Here is an 18,945-nt window from a genome sequence, read left to right as displayed (position 1 = left end):
ACCACGTATTATGGTCATAAACATTGGAGTAATTTACTGGATAAAGCAACCACAGAGAAATTAATCCACGCGTTTGTGGACTATTGTAATAGTCTCCTCTATGGTGTCCACAAAGATCAACTTGCACGTCTTCAATCAGTCCAAAACGCTGCAGCTCGCCTCGTTAGCCGTACACGTAGATTTTGTCACATCACTCCAGTTTTAACTGATCTGCATTGGCTTCCAATAGAGGCTCGCATTATATTTAAAGTTTTGCTACTTACCTTTAAAGTTGTTCATGGAATCGCACCACTTTACTTGAAAGAACTGACCGAAATGTATGTCCCATCCAGAGACCTGCGATCATCGAACTCCGTACGGTTAGTGCCACCACGAGGGAAGTTTAATAAAGCGTACGGTCAAAGAGCCTTTTCTGTGTGTGCACCTGATTTATGGAATTCTTTGCCGCTTGAAATTCGTACTGCTCAAACTATTGACTGTTTTAAATGTGGTTTAAAGACACATCTTTTTACTAAGTACTATTCATAGGTCCATTTATGTTTTTACAGGGACTACTCAATTCTATATTTTATTCTATTAGACTCGGTTTTACTGGACACTATATTTTATCTCATTTTCTAATTTTTAATTCATCATTTCACATTTTAAGTCAATTCTGAGTTGTTTTACTATCTGATAACTTTGTCTATTTTTTGTCCTTTATGGTATGTACAATGCACTGAGACGTATGTGTAGTGCGTTTGTTAAGAATTACATAATAAATATATTGATAATACCAAGTTAAAATAATATTGAAAGTCATTCAGCTAATTTATAATTTGCACATCTAATAAGCCTTCACAGTTTGGCATATTTAGTTTGAAGGACTTTACCATAGGTAATTGCACTTGCTCTATAAAGTGGTGATACAATGACAGCAGTCAAAGAAATTTAGTTATTTTTATTTCTGCTACTGTGCTGCTACTGTGCTGCTGTGAGGTTTATAATTAATCTTTGGTAAATATTGTTCATAATGTTGATCATAACACTTTCAAAGAAGTTGAAAACATATGGCAAAAGTTAAAATTTACACACAACTGCAACATATAATGAAATACGTGAGCATTTTCAGTTCATATCTGGTTTTTACTAATCTACACATCAAACCTCCCTTTGAGAGTGTTTTGCCATTTTCTTTCTTCCGTTTTTCCTCCAGAACAGTCAACGACTGTCATGAAAAGGCAGAGTCGACATCAAGTATATGCCTTTCTTTTATTTGGTCTCCATATTTCTATTGGACTGTGTTACAGCCAGCGATAATGCAAAGCGTGGTCAATGTGATGTGTCAGCAAACTTCATTGATTGACGAATTAACTGGCAAAAACGATATCGAAGAAAACACGCTCCATTGTACTTGTTATGGCTGGTCGATAACTGGTTCTTCTTTAGTTGGCGAGTTTTTCCGGTCTAACCCGGAAATATTTTATTTGTTCGAACTACTTAAGTGTTTGATAGAAAAACAATTCTCGATGGCGTTGAACTACTTGGTGAAATTTACCGATGCAATTTCACAAACAAAGTTTTGCTGAAGTATTTTCGCTGGACACAGTCTGACAGTCGACAAGAGGTTGTCCGAAGTTGAATGCGACCACTGCAGCACACTGTTGTCTAGAAGCCAACCATACAGCCACTAAAGTTACACGCAACATCGATATGAGAGACTTTATTCCTCTGACGCAAGATCCTGATATTGATTTGAAAATAATCAATATTGTAGAGATCCACGTGCTATGATGTAAAGTTTAATTCGACTCCACAAGAGTATGTGGAAGGACAATAACGAATGGACAAATGTGATTCTTGGAGAGAATGGGTTCGGATGAACGAATGAAGTCTGTGCTGATATGTTACTGTGATCATAGTCTAAGGAACTTTCTCTTGAAATCGACTGTTTGTATCTTCTCACCATGAGAACGAATTTACTTATATTACGTTTTGAAGACATTGCTCTTACTCCGAAGAGCCATGCCAAGGTGATATACGATTTCTTGGACATCAAACGCCTTAATGATTGATGAACACACTAAAGCCAAACCAATGCAAGAGCAACAAAGCCCACACCCATTGATTCACATCAAAGTATTAACTTTTCGCTCTTTAGAAAGGCAGTAGCAGTCGTGACAGAGTGGCGAAATAAAGTGACACTTGACCTGATTGAGGTGATCCAATGTGAGGAAGTCTGCTGGAAATACATGCAAGCATTAAATCACTTTAATCAAGAATGAAGAAATTCTTACTCGTGGAGATTTATTTTGATGCAGTAGACAAAAGTTGCCTTGTTCTGATTTGTAAAACAACGTGTTCTTTGCTGTAATTACGTGTAAGCAGTAGCAAATATGACTGAAACTGAACAAACGGTTGCTATCCAAAAGTTTTTTAGCTGAAGACAGCAAAACTTTTGTTTAGAGTGCTTTAAAACCATGCTTAATTTAGACACATGAAATGAGTTGCCTTGATATCTGTGGCAGTAACTGAACTGCAAGTCACTGATATTTATGTGGGCTTGTTCCTGTTTAATGCCATGCTCTGCCAGGATGTATTTTCCAGTGAAAGACTTTTACTGTATATTAGTGGATATAATTTTATACAATTTATACGGACCAAAACTGACCAATAAGACCTGGGAAAATAGAACGCTTTTGTTTCTCATCTCAAGAATTGCTGCATCAACATTTTTTGTTCTGCTTTCATTTTCACTCGTAAAAGCTGTATGTAAAAGGAAGATGTACAGCTATGTACAATAACAAAATGCAGTATAGCGTGCCCTGTATGTGCAGAGTCTCCACTTTAAATTTCAATTCTGTTATTGGTCCTTTATGTAAATAAATTTTTGTGCTAAAAATTGCATGTGATTTTGTACAGTGAATGATGGAGAAACCTGGGTCAGCTGGGTGAAAAAGTAATCGATTAAAACTGCATTGTTGTTCAAAGTGTTACTTCAGTACTGCTAATGTTGAATTCAGGGCAGCACAGAATGCTATTTTTGACCTCTAACTGTATTGAGGAAGAGTTCTATATTAAAGTATTCTTCAAGCATTTAATACTTGAATTGCTAAGTGTGTTCAAGAAAGTACACATATTCTCCCATCAATTGTCAAAATATCCCTACCTTGTAACAACAATAATTCCACTACAATAGACTACTTCAGTCAAAGTCTGAGAAAAACAATGGCCATCACAGGAAGCAAATACTACGAAAGATTTGTTGAATGATGTACAAAAGTGTTATGTACATGGCATATCAATTTTTTGACTTCCTGCCAGTTCAGCATGGTCCATTTGCAGAATGTTTAAGATTCATAACAATAGCCTTTTCTATTTCAAATGCATATTTTTACATAAGCATATTCATTTTCTACTTTTTGACAGTAAGCATATCAAAGTAAATATAAAGTCATCTTTTGTTGTGTTTACACAATTGAATATGTGAGTTGTAATGTAGCTCCATATATGGACCTTATTTCAGCCACTGGCAAATAATCAGATTGTGAAGAAAATCCCAGCCGCAAGCGGTTATACACGATATTTCGGTACAAGTCGCGACATATAGCACGAGTTGATAGGAGAGGGCTATATGTCGTGAATTGTACCAAAATCGAGTGTATAGTTATCCGACTGCAGCGGGGGTTATAGCTATTATAATTGTATATCAATTTGTGTGCCTCTGTCGTCTTATTGGGGTATTTTCGTCACTGTAAGCCCAAAATGCAGAAAACGGGGGCTTTTGATAATAAACGAAATGATAATTAAAGGGACAAAGTCGGCCATTTTTCATGAATTTTGTTTGATACTAGATACTACTTATATTGTTTGACATGTTCTTTGACAAATTAAATGAAACCATCATGACCATTAATTCATATTCGTTTCATGTATCGTACCTAAAACCGGGGTCGAATATATGCATGGTCACCCATTCATTCAGTATCTTTCAATAGGTCAAAAATTTTAAGCAGTATGTTGCATCAAACAAAATACATGAATAATGACCGACTTTGTCCCTTTTAACAAAATAACGAAATAGCGATTTAAATAAAATATAACAATAAAATAATTTCTGTGACCACATCGGCTTGTTTACTTGGTTTAATGAATGAATAAAGTACATAACGGAATATTTTGATGGGACTTCAATCAGGTCGAACCACAAAGTGATAAATGGCGAAATTTATGAGCGGTGTTCTTCCTTTATGAAAATATCAGTATGAACACGTAATCCACAATGACTATGGTGCCTGTTTAGTCTAGGGGGTGAAGCTGTGAAGCTACTATACTCCGATTCATGGATTGGGACCCGGGATTCGGACTCGCTTCGCCGTACATTATGTTGTGCAAAGTTTGCTTTCGTCCATTAGGCTGCGTTCAAAAAAATGATTAGGGGGGGGGGGGGGGGCTTGAGGAATCGCGATTGAAATCTTATTTTTATTCAGACCCCCCCCCCTCAATACCCTAAAAAAATTTCAAGTCCCCCCCTCCCCAAATAACCATATAGCGGCATATTTATTAGGAATGCACGCAGAGTAAAAATAAACATGTAATGTGTCCTTCTGCATGCACGCAGATGTTCAACACTACCTCTTATCAGCAGGTTGTATAGCCATATACCTAGGGCAAGTTCTTAGATTGATTCATTTTGAAATGCATCGGTGGACATTTTGGATTTCTCAGTCTAAAGCCGACTTGAGTTTATCCAACTCTGACCACTTCAATGGCGCCAGCTGAAAAGCACACAAAATGAAAATCATCAGACAGTATGAAAATTGTGTATTCCTAGCTACGTTTAACCAAATTGTGAAAAAATGAGCACAGTGACCTACTGAATTTTTTTTTCAAAAGTACAAGACATTAACTTAGATGCCACTTATGTTTTACAAAATTGACAATACTGGAAGGTTAAAATATTCCATGAAATTAATGTTTTAATCTCAGAAATTTTGGGTGTAATAATGGCAAATTTGATAAAAAATAAATGATTCCATTTAGTCACACTAAATTAGAGTCTTTACTGTTCAAAGTTTTACTTTTGTGTTATTGGTACAATGAGATGTGAAAATTTCATTCACTGCTTGAACTTGAAATGAATGGTTTTATATATTGATTTTAAGTGATTTTAGAAAAACTGACTTTTCATCATACATTTGTATAAGATCAAGTATGGTGACCCCATCTTTTCTCTCTAATATTTGATTGTTCTCATATGCCAGAATTCAAAAATCCATAGTAACTGTTAGTCCCCTAGTCTTCTATGTGTTGCTCTCTGGCTGGATCTTGTGTACAAGTAGATGTATGTTTCACTGTCAATTGAGTGTCCTATGACCGAAACTCTTCTTAAACTACATCAGAGTCAGAGCTACATGTATCACTGTCACTGCCAGTATGTAGTAGCAGGGCAGTAGTTGTATTAACTTTTTATTTTGACACTATTTTTGTTCAGTTTATACAATTGCGTTCTTGTTCTACTCCCTTACAGCATGTTAAGATAAGCTGTCCAATATTCAGCTTGCCAACACAGCCTACATGTACCATGGATTTGTATCATTCAATTATCACCAATATTTAGACAAACGGGCTTTGTTGACAAACTGAATATTGTGTTTTTCAGCATGCTGTAGAGAGACACCAAGAAACTGTGTTTGATACATTGCATAGAAATATTGAAAAATTATCAACAGTTGCAGCTCCTGCCCCATTACAAGGCCAACTTGTTTTACGAAAATTTAATGGCATTCATACATTTTTAGATTTTTTCGAGATTAAAGACAAAATATGGGACAAAAAAGTTCTGATTTTGTTTAATTATTACTAACATTAGAACCATTGGACGACATCAAAATGTTGCGAGTCAAAATATTTTCAGGTTCCCCCCTATAGGCAGAGCAAAACTTTCAAGTCCCCCTCGACTACCCCCAAAATTTTCGAATCCGCCCCCTGAATTCCTCCAGCCCCCCTCACCATTTTTTTGAACGCGGCCTTATGAGGAACATTATTGCTTAATTCTATACAAATTTTAGATTTGTCGGTGTTATGAGGAAAAATAATTCTCACATAATACAAATTCGCTTACACCTCTGCAATAGCTGAGCAAATAGTGGATGTTAGTGACATAGTGACACGGTTGTACAGCAGACTGCTAGTTCTCTACTTGATCAAATACCAGACTAAACGATACTGAATTTACCGTGATCCCGTACAGGAATGTAATGAACCTGTCACGTATTCGCCGATAACAGAGACACACTGATAGACAGATGCATTCTGGGCAAAGACGCCCTCGGCGACAGATGGAACTTTTTACATCTCAAAAGATGATGAAATATTTTGAAAATGCATGAAGAGATGCAGAACGGTGTAAGGCGGGTATACACGAGATTTTGGTAAAATTCGCGACATATAGCACGAGCGGATGGGCGAATTGTACCAAAATCGACCGTATGCCCGCCTACATCGGAGGTTATTGAGTTGAGTTGAGTTGAGTTTATTTCATCAGATGAAACTACTATACATAACAAGAAAAGGGGAATGTTTACATAAACTTCAATCTGATGGGGTCACGGAAATAGTTCAATCAGAACAATTCTTAACCGTGACCAGTGTAGCGATGATTATCTGTCGAAATTAATACAAGGACGTGACTCTGTACGTATTATAAGGAATACAAATCTTGGTAGAAAGAAACTAATTGATTATACATAAGATATGTTAATGGAAAATATTCGCGTACAAATAAACTTGCTGATATAAATAAATACAATGTATCAGTAAAATGGTAAACCAGAAACAGGAGGTTAAATAGTCAGTACATGTAGTGGAAGATCATGCATGATCCACTAAAGATGACGTAGATGGACTTTCACAGTTTGTTTAAATGTATGTCTACAATTTATACGTTTAATATGAGTGGGGAGTGAATTCAAAAAACTTGTTGCTGCATACCTTATTTGGTGTTTACCCAGTGAGAGGTTGATCTGTGGTTGGTAAAAGTTGTCTTGAGTAGAAAAACGGGTAGGATAGTCATGGGGAATTGTGTCGACCGAGTATTGAACCTTGTGGGACGCCACATTGGATCTGAGAGTAAGGAGATGTAACATTGTTGATGTTGACAAATTGCTGACGGGATGTCAAGTAATTCTTAAACCACTGTAGGCCTAATGGAACACCTCTGATGCCATAATGGTGCAGTTTATGAAACAAGATATCATGATTGATGGTGTCGAAGGCTTTTTAAAATCGGAGGTTATTGGGTATGGGGGTTGCTATATCAACTTCAGTCGTCTTATTTTGATAGCCTTGTCACTGTAAGTCTAAAATGCTGAAAAGTTTATTCAATAAATTATGGCTCTTTGTGAGGGAAATCCGTCTCCTAACTCGGTGATGCATGCGTATAGCTGCTATTCCATTTCCCAACTCCCTAGTTTTCTAATGCAAACTTACAGAGACCAATCGCCGAGTATCGAACCCGAGCTACTGTTCGTACACAGTATCTTACGACAACACACGAGGATGAAAAGGTCTCATTATTAAAGTAACCATTTATTTATTTATTTACTTATTTTACTTATGTTACTTATTTACTTATTATCCCGAAAATTTCCCTGCAAACTAAATGCCCTCCCCTTTATAGGTTTCCGCATTAACTTCTATGCTGGTTTAGGGACCCGTTTTAGCACTGGTAAAATAGTATTTTAGCATCGATGGACTGAGCTCTCGTCCGATCAGAACGGCGCATGGTATTTTGAGATAATATAAAATTAGTTTTGAGGGAAATCATTACGGTGACTATCGTCGAATCTTAACTTCTAGAGTCAAATGTTCACATCTCACAGATATCAACGAATCCGCCAGCAAATCTCAAGGGCCAACCACATGATCATTATTCCCATGGTTCAAGCAGCAAAGCTCAACGGTTTATCAGATGATTAACCTTCCCATGATCCAACCAACTTGATTAAAATTAAGCATGAATTAGCGTGGTTAACTCATTCGTCTGATGATCGCCAAAAGATTATTATGAAACTTGAATTTACCATCAGTCTTGGTAATACTCGGCAATGACCTCATGGCACATACACTGACAGACAATGTTCATACACACGTAAGGGGAGAACCATTTGATTTCGGGGGGAGTCGTTGATTATTTTGGGGAAAACGTCGGCAGTTGAAATAGAAAAAAACTATTTTGGCCTGTTAGTGGCTTAAGAAAAAAATTACTCCAACATACAGAATTAAAATAAGAAATGTGGTGCCAATGTGCTGAAATCAGCAAGCTGAGAAATTTGATTCTACATATCTGGTGGCGCGCCGCCTACGACAGCTATGCCAATATTTGTCCTATGTTTTTGCCATTATTTAATATACAATATGTTTTTGTTGCAATGGCAGACCCTGAAAAACATAGGGTTTATTTGCAATAAAAATTCACAAAATCACTATTTTATTAAAGCGGAACAGTTTGACCTGCTCCGTAAAAAGTGAAAAATTTCAAATTCATGTCCGGATTAGATTAACTTGTTTTAAAAGCAATATATTGCACTCTAAATATATTTCTGTGTATGAATTTAGAAGAACAAACAAAAAAATATTTCCTAAAAGCAAAAATAAAAAAAAAATTGAATGAAACTCAAATAAAAGTTCTGATTTGACAACAAACCGGGACGCCTTTCGTGAGGACTGTTTGAAATAAGTTGACTGTACTAATATTCTAACATACTAATATTCTAACATATTATGAATTTTGTTAACATTTGGAAGAGAAAGCCGTTCATAGCTTCTCTCCTGCTTCGATTTAAAATGTATCACTCCCACCGTCTCCACGCTTCTACACCATCTCCTCACCTAAAAAACTCCAACCTGCCCTCTCCTAACCACTTTTAAAAGTTCCTACTGCCATTTTTCTTTGGCTCAAGCGTGCTCTTTGCCCGTCAGAAAACTAACAAAAAATATATCCTAACCAAATCACACTTTCTGTCCGCCGATTTGGTTTTTATCAAGTTCCCAACAGAGCTATATAATAAAATGTCCCTTTCTCTGTGTAACGTTAACGACAATTTTTCGTGAGAACATGAATTTGCGGGGACAGAAAGTCCTGGCCGAAAGTTGGCGCTATCTGAGCGGATCCATTGTATCTTTCCCAATTAATTTCTCTCTGGCTGTGATTATTACAGGACAACAATCGTGGCTAAAATTCGTCGACAACTCTCACCCAGAGTAATACATCAGATGGAAAAAATTGTGTATGTCATTTTGGTATGAGGGTTTGACCACGACAGGTTAGTACTAATTTTGTGAGCCAAGTCTAAAGTTCGATGTCGGACAAAAATAATTCTTCGATACGTCGTTTTAGTCAGACCTAAAGTAGCTCAGAAGAAGCAATACAAAGTCAGCCTTTTCCAACCCCGGAAAACTCGGAATATGTTGTTATTTTCCACGTATTTCCCTTCGTAACAAATTATTAATATATCTTGCTTGTATTAGGGATAGGGAATTTTGTTTTTAACTGCAGTTCAACCCTGGAAAGGGCCATCGTTTGCATCGTTTCATGTACGGTTTTTATTGTATGCTACAGATGCTTTTATAGGGCCTAGAGCCAGATGAAAATAAATGAATAAAAACTATTACCCAGAGCAATTTCTTTTATTTCTCATTAACGAGTATTCTTTCTGTTTCATTTGTTTGTTTTGTATGAGCGGTTTTGTTGTTGTTGTTGTTTTCTTGTGAAGTGTGTTTTCTTAATCTCTCACTGTCTTGGTGCTTTGACAATGACGTGAGATCGAAATATCATTTGCAGCTCAGTATGTGACGCCCTCTTGCGAGCTCTAAGCGAAAATATAATCGTCACATGACATCATTATTTTCGTGCTTGGGTTGACTGTAGTTGTGCCAAACGTTTCAAATTTCGTGGAAAATCGCAGAAATTTTAGCTGCAGGTGGCCCGATCGGCCCTCCTACCGACTGAAAAATCTGTCTTTATCACTTAGAGGTCAAATATTAGGTGACATGATGGATGACGGGTTAGAAACTGTGTATGGTACCGGTGACGACGGGGCTGGTGGAGTGATGTCGGAACGAGTGTCAGCCCTAGCTTCAAATATATATCGTGAGTTTGAACGGATGATACGGAAATATGACGAAGACGTCGTCAAAGAATTGATGCCTCTCGTTGTAAATGTTCTCGAAAACCTAGACGGTGCTTACTCTGATAATCAGGAGAATGACGTGGAACTTGAACTTCTAAGAGACGACAACGAGCAGTTGATTACACAGTATGAAAGGGAAAAGCAGCTTCGAAAGCATACAGAGCAGGTGAGAATGAACGTTGCTCTTCGAATAGGATTCAGTCTCCTACTCATTGAGAGACATAGCCTGACCTTCATCCCAACGTGTCGTTTTAACATTAGGGTTAGGGCTTTCTGTGAGAAGGGGCCAAGGGGGGATTTCCACCAGGGCAGCCAGCACTTCCATGACATGGATGTGAAACTAGTATTAGTAAATTACATTTGCATAGGTATGGTTGTATGCATACTGTATGAAACGGTGGCACCGAAGTGTCGCTTTGCGTAGTGATGTAGGAAGTAGCAAACTTTGTTAACCAGAAACTGTTGTCACATGAACTGATTCTACATCATGCCAGCTTGTTAATACATGTACAGATATATACATATACACATATACAGATCCATTTTGTGTCATATTTTTATTTGTTTGTTTGTTTTTTTTTTCATAATTCATTTAAAAACAATCACTTTGCTTGGTGTGGCAAATTTTGGAAGCTAGTGTGTACACTTCGTTTATAGAGATTCATCATTTATCTGACCGTTTAAATTAATTCTGTGTCATTTGATTACAATTGAATTGTAATTTTCGTTATCAATTTGTTTTTATTAGTATCTTATGTATTTGTACTCAACAGCATAATATTCTGTTCTTGTTCGAGCACAGTCTTTACATGAGCACTCTGCTTACTTAAATTACCTGCTTTACAATCATAACTCTCCCTTCCAAGAGTTGTGACCTACAGTAACGTACAGTAACGTTTAATGAGGTGTTTCATTGATGTGGACAAGTGACCATGGTCATTGGATGACAACATTGTAGCAGTGTCTCTTTGAGAGAGGTACATGATTTTCTGTATAAATTTTTTTTCTCAGATTGACACATGTTACTCTTCCCTCACAACCATGGGTGACATGACAGTATATAAGTACATACAGTTTGTACTTTACCAAATTCCATTTTGTGTACCTTCACACAGTACAAATTACAGACTACATTTTCACCTCATCGATTATTGCTCAAACTTCTATCCAATTCAAGGGCATTGCAAATCAGATAAACCTACATTTCGAAGTCAGTGTATCAGAAGGATGATCGTTTATGCAATAAACAGCCAGTAGGACCCACCATTGGTACATTATCAGCTGAAAGTAAAAAGAATGTTTCATCTTATATTTAAAAATGAATAGTATTATCACCAGATTGACTCATGAAAAAGCTATTGAAATTCTGATGTGTTGAAGTAGGAGAACATTTTGTCTTGGCTGTCCCTTTAAAAGTCTTGTGTACATATTAAAACTCTTGTTGTTTTTAGATACAAGCTAAGACATTTTCAGTAAGACAGGACTGCAAGAGTATGGTGTGGGTATGTGTCAGGGAGGGATGATTGGTAGGGTAAACTTAATGGATATGTATCAGGGAGAGGGAGGATGGGTAGGTTAAGCTTGGTGGTTATGTATCAGGGAGAGACGGTGCGTAGGGTAAAGTGGGTGTGTGTTAGGGAGGGATGGAGGGTAGGGTAAACTTGGATATGTATCAAGGAGAGGGATGATGGGTAGGGTAAGCTTGGTGAGTATGGTAAGCTTGGTGGATATGTATCAGGGAGAGATGGTGCGTATGGTAAGCTTGGTGGGTTTGTGTCAGGAAGGGATTGTGGGTAGGGTAAAGTGGGTATGTTTTAGGGAGGGATAATGGTTAGGGTAAGCTTGGTGAGAATGTATCAGGAATTGATAGAAGGTAGGGAAAGCTTGGTGGGTACATGTATCTGTCAGCGAGGGACAGTGGATAGGGTAAGCCTCACATTTCTACCCGTATGTATATTTCTATGTTGAAATTACTAAACAATGGACACTATGCCAAAATTAAATCCTGTGCATAATGCTTGCAAACACCAATGAATTATTGCACTCTGCCTTGATAGAGTTGTGAAAATATATTTTATTATTATTAAAAAATTTAAAGTTGCCTTGATTAAATAACAGGAGATGATTAGAAGGTATACTATAGTGTAACACAAAGTAAGGATGCTGAGCAACTTTACTTGGCTTTATCATATTCTGAGATCACAGTACATGTAGGGAGTACCGTTAAAGTCATTTTATAAGATGCATCTGCATTATAAGTCGCACCCTCCTTTGATTGACTTGTGTAGGATGAAATCCATAAAAAATCGAAAATTGATAATATATGCATTATAAGTCGCACCCCTTTTTCAGCAGATCTGTCACACTACCGGCCACCACTGAGGTTGGCTATGTTCATCAAAAGTTAATACTTTATTGTTCCTTGTGTTTTAATAAAATTGTATTACCGTACTTCACACGTTTCTCAACCTACTGGTTGACAAAGGAGTATACCTCTTTAAAAAACACAAAAGTACATATTATAAGTCGCACCCCTTCTCTGGAGAAATAATTCAAGTTCCAAATTTGCAACATCATAATAAAAGACGCGTCTTATAAAATGACTTTAACGGTAGTGATCAAATTGAGGAACTTATGGAGTCTATACTTGGATTTGAACTCCAGAGAACAACAATTCTAACTTCACTTACTTTACTTGGTCAGTTGTTTTTCTCAAGCAATGATTTAAAATATACAAAATGACAAATACATGTAAATGTATGAAGAATGAAAGTTGCAAAGATTCAAATTTTCAGGCATTATTTTAACAAAATTTACAGTTCTTCAAAAAAGTGAAGAATTTTGAAAGGTTTCCGTCTGAAATGAAATGCAACCAAATAACCATTAGTCATGTGTTCTTCTAGTGAATTATTAGTAGGCCGCGGTTGTAATGTTAGAATTAGTCATGACATGGTACAACTATTCTAATACCCAGACACTGAGACAGCTGATGCAGTGATATTATCAACTCAATCATGAATTATTCTACAGATAATCCTATCCTCATTAAAGTGTAGATTTTAGCATACATACTCTTTGCTGTAACAGCCTTATAATAAAGTGATGTTGCTGAAAGAGAAGTTTCAAATACAATGCAATTATTGCATAGAAAGATGTGTGACCTTTATTTTTACACCAAGTTATTCAATAGATGCCATCCACAAATTATTATTTACTTGTAAATATTAGAGCAATTCTATTTTAAACAAATGGTTTTTTTTTTCTCATTTAAAATTTCAAATGCATTATTTTTACACCAAGTTATTCAATAGATGCCATCCACAAATTATCATTTACTTGTAAATATTAGAGCAATTCTATTTTAAACAAATGGTGTTTTTTTCTCATATAAAATTTCAAATGCAAATTTTCATTCATTTTTGTCTAGACTCATGATATTAGTATTTCATCAGATATGTATGTTTAAAAATGATTATGTTTCCAATCCTTTTTATAACTGTCAAACTTTAAATGTAATTTTAGCAGGCAAATTTACTTCCTTGTTGAATCAATGCCAATCATTTGCCATCAGCTGTTTTGTTGAGTGGAGTTGAAGTGATATATTGACTTTGATGGAAATTCTACTCCAGGTGATCAGATATGGTATGTACAGTAGGTACACACCCATTGTCATCACATGACTTGTACATGTACAACATTGTCTGCATAATGAAGACATGCTTTAATCATGAAGTATAAGTAAGAGCAAGTAAATACTAAACTAAGATACAGACAGAGTTTAAGAAAGTAATCCTTCAATGTGTCCACTTTTGTGAATGATTTTCCTTTTATCTGGATGCACCTAGTAAAACTGAAAGAGGAATATGAAGTAGATGTGACTCATTCGTTGAATGAGAGTGTAAGCAGTGCAAATTGAAATCAGTTGATTTTTGACTATTTTACATCACCCTATATTTGCATAATGGAGATGAAATTGTAAAATTTATAATATACCCTACTGAAATGGCTTACTGGGAAATGCCTTTCCGAGAGACTGTAAATATACATTTATGTATGCTGTACAGGCAATGTGTCCTCCAAGCCAGTGTGAAGAGTTACTAACTCCCCTGTGTTCATTTCATCTCCACGAAAATGTAAGGTATACTGTTATGTACATTGATGAAAGACTTAGGGAAAATGTCAAGGAGTTTCTAGATTGAGTCGAAGGATTCTGAAATCATAGATATGAGAAGGTAATTAAAGCCCTGCCATTGAGTTCAAAGGTCACCAAGGTTAGTCTGTGCCCAAATAGATGACATATGTAACTTGTAAATGCATTAATTCCATTTTATTTTCCATGCCTTGATTGCATTTGTCAGATAATTCAACTTATGTAAATTATGGTTAAACCAACAGTACAGTATGAGCTATAGCACCTCCATATTTTGCATTTTAAGCATTCTTTCATTGATAAATACTGTCAAAACTCTTCATAAAAAATTACTGAGTTTATTTCTGTAATGTTCTTATTCACAATAAGAACAATTTCATTTGCAACAAGGAACGAAATTCATATTTTGTCTGGTTGTATTTGAGATACATGTATATTGCAGGTAGATTCAGTTTGAACGCAAGTTGTCATGTCACCACTATTATTCATCGGCAATAACAAGAACCATTATGTACATGTATTTATAATAATTATACAAGCTGATGTACAGAGTGACCGGGAGCTGTTGACAAGGTACTTGATAAATGCTTTGCCAATACTATAGGGTTATTTACGGCCCTGTATGGACGAGGGCTCAGTGAGTGACGTATTGGACGAGCCGAAGGCGAGTCCAATATGTCACTTATTGAGCCCGAGTCCATACAGGGCCGTATTTTGTGTATAACCCTATTATTATACACCTCCCTCCATTAATCGTCCGTATAAACTAATTCTATGGTAAATTTTGAGGGATGCGGCACGCGCGATATGAGTGGAACGCGCGCGATCTACTGCTCCGTAGTACAAGTCCTTACGTTGGCACGAAGCCAATTAATTTTCAGTGCAGTACAAGCAAACTTCGGTGAATGTTTTCAATTTAATTAGTTTTTTGAAATAAAAATCAATTGCATTTAGACTCAGTTTTGTGTTTAGCATGTTTTAAACCTTATACTACGAATACATTTTGATGGAAGTTGTTATTATGTCTATAACTCACCGTAAAATAGTTTGTTTACATCCGATAATCGCTAGGTCAAAGGTCAAACAGGCGCGTCGCGCGCCTCCCGTATTCGGGACTCCGCGTACTATACAAAATACGGAAAGTTATTGGACGGTCAAACTCCCATAGGTTACGGCAGTACATGTAGGTGTATAATAATGCTGTGTAAATATTACAATAGGGACGTTGTGTTGAAAATTGAAAAACTTGTACTGCAAACAGAAACAAGCAGATTTCAATGTCAATGCTAAAATTTGCTATAATTTTATGCTGAAGTCCCATTGATTATATCAGGTGTATACTGATACAGCAATTCATATATCACACTACAGTACGAGAACTTGGTGTCATATGATATATGTACATCTACATGTACATGTACATGTCATTTCTTTGATTTGAGAATTCATGTATTACGTCAGTGACATCACAACTGTACTGTTTGTACTGATGTGTGCAGAGTTTTACTGGCTGCCACATCACCCAGAATGCAAATTGTAAATTGTCAACATCAAGCCACTTAAATATCCATCATGTATTGTCACATTCTTATGTAGGCTAATCAAGACTGTCAGTGTAAAGTACTGATATGGAGCAGAAAGGCCAATGCAAAGCTGAATGTTTCATATGTAAATCGTAAAATTTGACCTACATATTGCTAGTGGCTAGAAGCTTTGACTTGCAGATGCCTTTATATACAGGCAGCCTGCATGTACATGTAACTCACACTGCAGCTGGTGTAGATATAGAAGGCGGCTGGTTGGAATTTGACCCAAATTACATATATGTACATGTACAGGAGTGAAACTATTCACCATATTTGATAGCATGAATTGCTAAAATACTTTATAGTAAATTTCTTTAAGATTTTCATTTTAATGTTTCTCAGTACCCCAGATGACCATTTTACATACACTGCAGATCTCCAAGTTTAAATAAGGATCATTTAGGGTCAAGCAGTGATCTGGTATTGAGTCTTTGTTGGAGGTTTTCATGACAACATATGTATTCATTCCACTGCCACTATACTCCATAGTCCTTGCAGATTGCAGTCAGCTTACCTTCACTGTCTTTAGTGTTTGTGTTTTGCATAGAGCGGTAACTCCTGACCTTCAAAATTCAACAGTACTTGATACAATGGCTGATTGTTGTTCTCTTTTTAAAATGACTAAGTCTTGAATTCCAGTTTTAGATCAGGTCAATTCAGTCGAATTCTTGTCTTCAATACACCGTACACTGTCAACAATCACATTGTGGTTATGTCATTCATCATTTGAATGTCAAACTCTGTTACAACACTTGCTCAATCTGCTTGCTTCACGTGTCCAACACATCATAAATCCTATACGTTTACAGTTTCTACATTTCTCATACATGTTTATCACATAGCACAACCATAATGTGCACTGTGATTCATCACTTCACAGTCACTTTGGTCCATCATTTTGAATCTGCATGCAAAGAGCAGTTTTAGAACTGACCTATTATGAGATAACAGTGTGGACAACTGTCTAATACCTAGGTTACTTTGAAATTGTCATCATATATGGACACAATGGAGAAAATGAAAGTAATGATGTCATCGATAAGGGAGACAAGAAAAAGTTGAGATAGTTCTCTATTCTACATGGTTGTGTACATGGCTTTCACATCCCATACTCTGTTATGTATGTTCCATAGCTTGCCATACACTGTAGGCATACACACTGTGTAAACACACTGACTATATCTGCTTCCATATCTGACACACTTCTTATTATATGTCATTTACAAATCCTGCTTTGCTGAAACAGGTTATGCTGTGTACATACTTGTATTGAAAGTTGCAGATATATGTATTTGCACTGAGAATAAATTACAAATCCTTATCATTTCTATGAAGAGTTGTGAGAGAGTACAAAAATAAAATCGACCTGCAATCACTCAAAACTAACATTTTCTTTATCTTTTCGTTCATTTTTAATGTAGAAATTATTTGAGGTGGAAGATGCCAGTGAACAGTATAACCAAGAATTGCAGAACAAAAATGAAGAATTATCCCATGAGAAGAGACAGCTAGAACTCAAAGTCAGAAACTACAGTGATCAAGGTGAAAAATCAGTTTTGGTATTTCTGTCATGTCATATCATTAATCCTTAGTCAATTTTTGTAGCCTTGGTAAAAATAAAACCAATGGATTTTTGTTCAGACTCTACCAAATTTTGATTCAAAACAGTAGCCAATAAAAAATGATGTCTGTTTGGTCCAAAATTATCAAAAGAATTACAGAAAATCACAAAAATTGGTAAAATGTTGCACTGACATTTTTTGGGGAAAAATTACAGCACTCAAAGGGTTAATGGAAGTGAATCACCATATTACTATTGCCAGATACTGTAGAAGTATCCCTGTGGTATATCAAACTATTTAGAGTGATGAACCTGCATGTACATGTTAAAAGCATTCATTTTGCACATGTTAGTACCTGCTTCCTATTTGTTTTGTTTCTATGACAGACACAAGTGGGTTACAATCTTTTCTCTGTTAATTTGGGGTTTCCAACATCACAAAAAGCAATTGATATGTCATTGTGTGTACTGTATTCTATGCATTAGCCAGAGATCAAACAATAAAATATATAAAGTATGTGTTTTTTTTCTCATAAGTAGATGCAAATTTATGCAACAAAAGGAAAGGATCATGACTGTTATGATACTTGTACATGACAAGGAATTGTGACTGTCTCACAAATGTCATCATTGGTACTTGAAATAATTCATTTCACAATCAGATCTTAAATCATTCATCTATGATTGTTGCATCTACATGCAAAATACACAAATGTATCATAGCTTTTATATGATGCTAGTTGATATAAAGAAAAGCCAGTCGCTCAAATATTGATTTTTTGCATCATTCATCAGTTAGTCGTCTTGAAGAACGTGAGAATGACATGAAAAAAGAATATATCACTCTGCAGACAAGACATACAGAGGTAAGTTTTGAAACCTCCCTACAAGATAGGTCTATAACAATTTTCTGTAATGTCACGTTGCTCACCCTGTTGGGTCAATGTTAAGGTTACAAAACCACAAACTTTCACAAACCTATATTTGTAGGGATGCCAGACGCTCACTGAAAACTTACGACATTACACTGACAGTTGTTGCACATTGAACGGTTTCCAATTTTCAAACTGCTGTATTTCAAAAAGAATTAGGTCTAATTCAATAAAATTTTCGATATAAAATTCCTGTTAAATTGTTTATTCTACCACGTGAGTTTCTTAGAAAATAAAGAAAAATATGTGTCATTTTAGCGCTCAAAATCAAGCATTATTTTTCGCCGTACAGCGTGCCGTATAGCGGCATGCACATTTCTCAGGCCACTGCGTTCATATGTTTAATGTCATGGCTCGTTACAGAGGTTAACCACACTCTAGGATGCCCATATTTGGAGACAAAGTAGGTTGAAAGGTCATCTTGCTCGCAGTTCGAAATTGGCTCACCCAAGCGGTGTATTTTGTTCAGCGCCTGAACAGCGTTTTGTGGGTACGTTTTCGCTAAAATGCAGAGACAATTTTCATTATGTTCAAAATTTGACAG

At 36.2% G+C, this 18,945-nt stretch overlaps 1 protein-coding gene across 1 annotated transcript in view; it reads left to right on the top strand.

Moving 5' to 3' along the window:
* Nucleotides 1–9,869: 9,869 nt before the first annotated feature.
* The window catches only part of LOC139131995 (C-Jun-amino-terminal kinase-interacting protein 4-like), a 49,013-nt gene continuing 39,937 nt past the window's right edge, over nt 9,870–18,945 (top strand). The window contains 3 exon segments of the mRNA XM_070698349.1: nt 9,870–10,338; nt 17,330–17,450; nt 18,265–18,335. Of these exon segments, the coding sequence (XP_070554450.1) occupies nt 10,033–10,338; nt 17,330–17,450; nt 18,265–18,335 (498 nt within the window). The 5' untranslated portion in view covers nt 9,870–10,032.

Source organism: Ptychodera flava, chromosome 4 (genome assembly GCF_041260155.1).
Source record: "Ptychodera flava strain L36383 chromosome 4, AS_Pfla_20210202, whole genome shotgun sequence".
Lineage (NCBI taxonomy): Eukaryota > Metazoa > Hemichordata > Enteropneusta > Ptychoderidae > Ptychodera > Ptychodera flava.
This window is presented reverse-complemented; position numbering and strand designations above follow the sequence as displayed.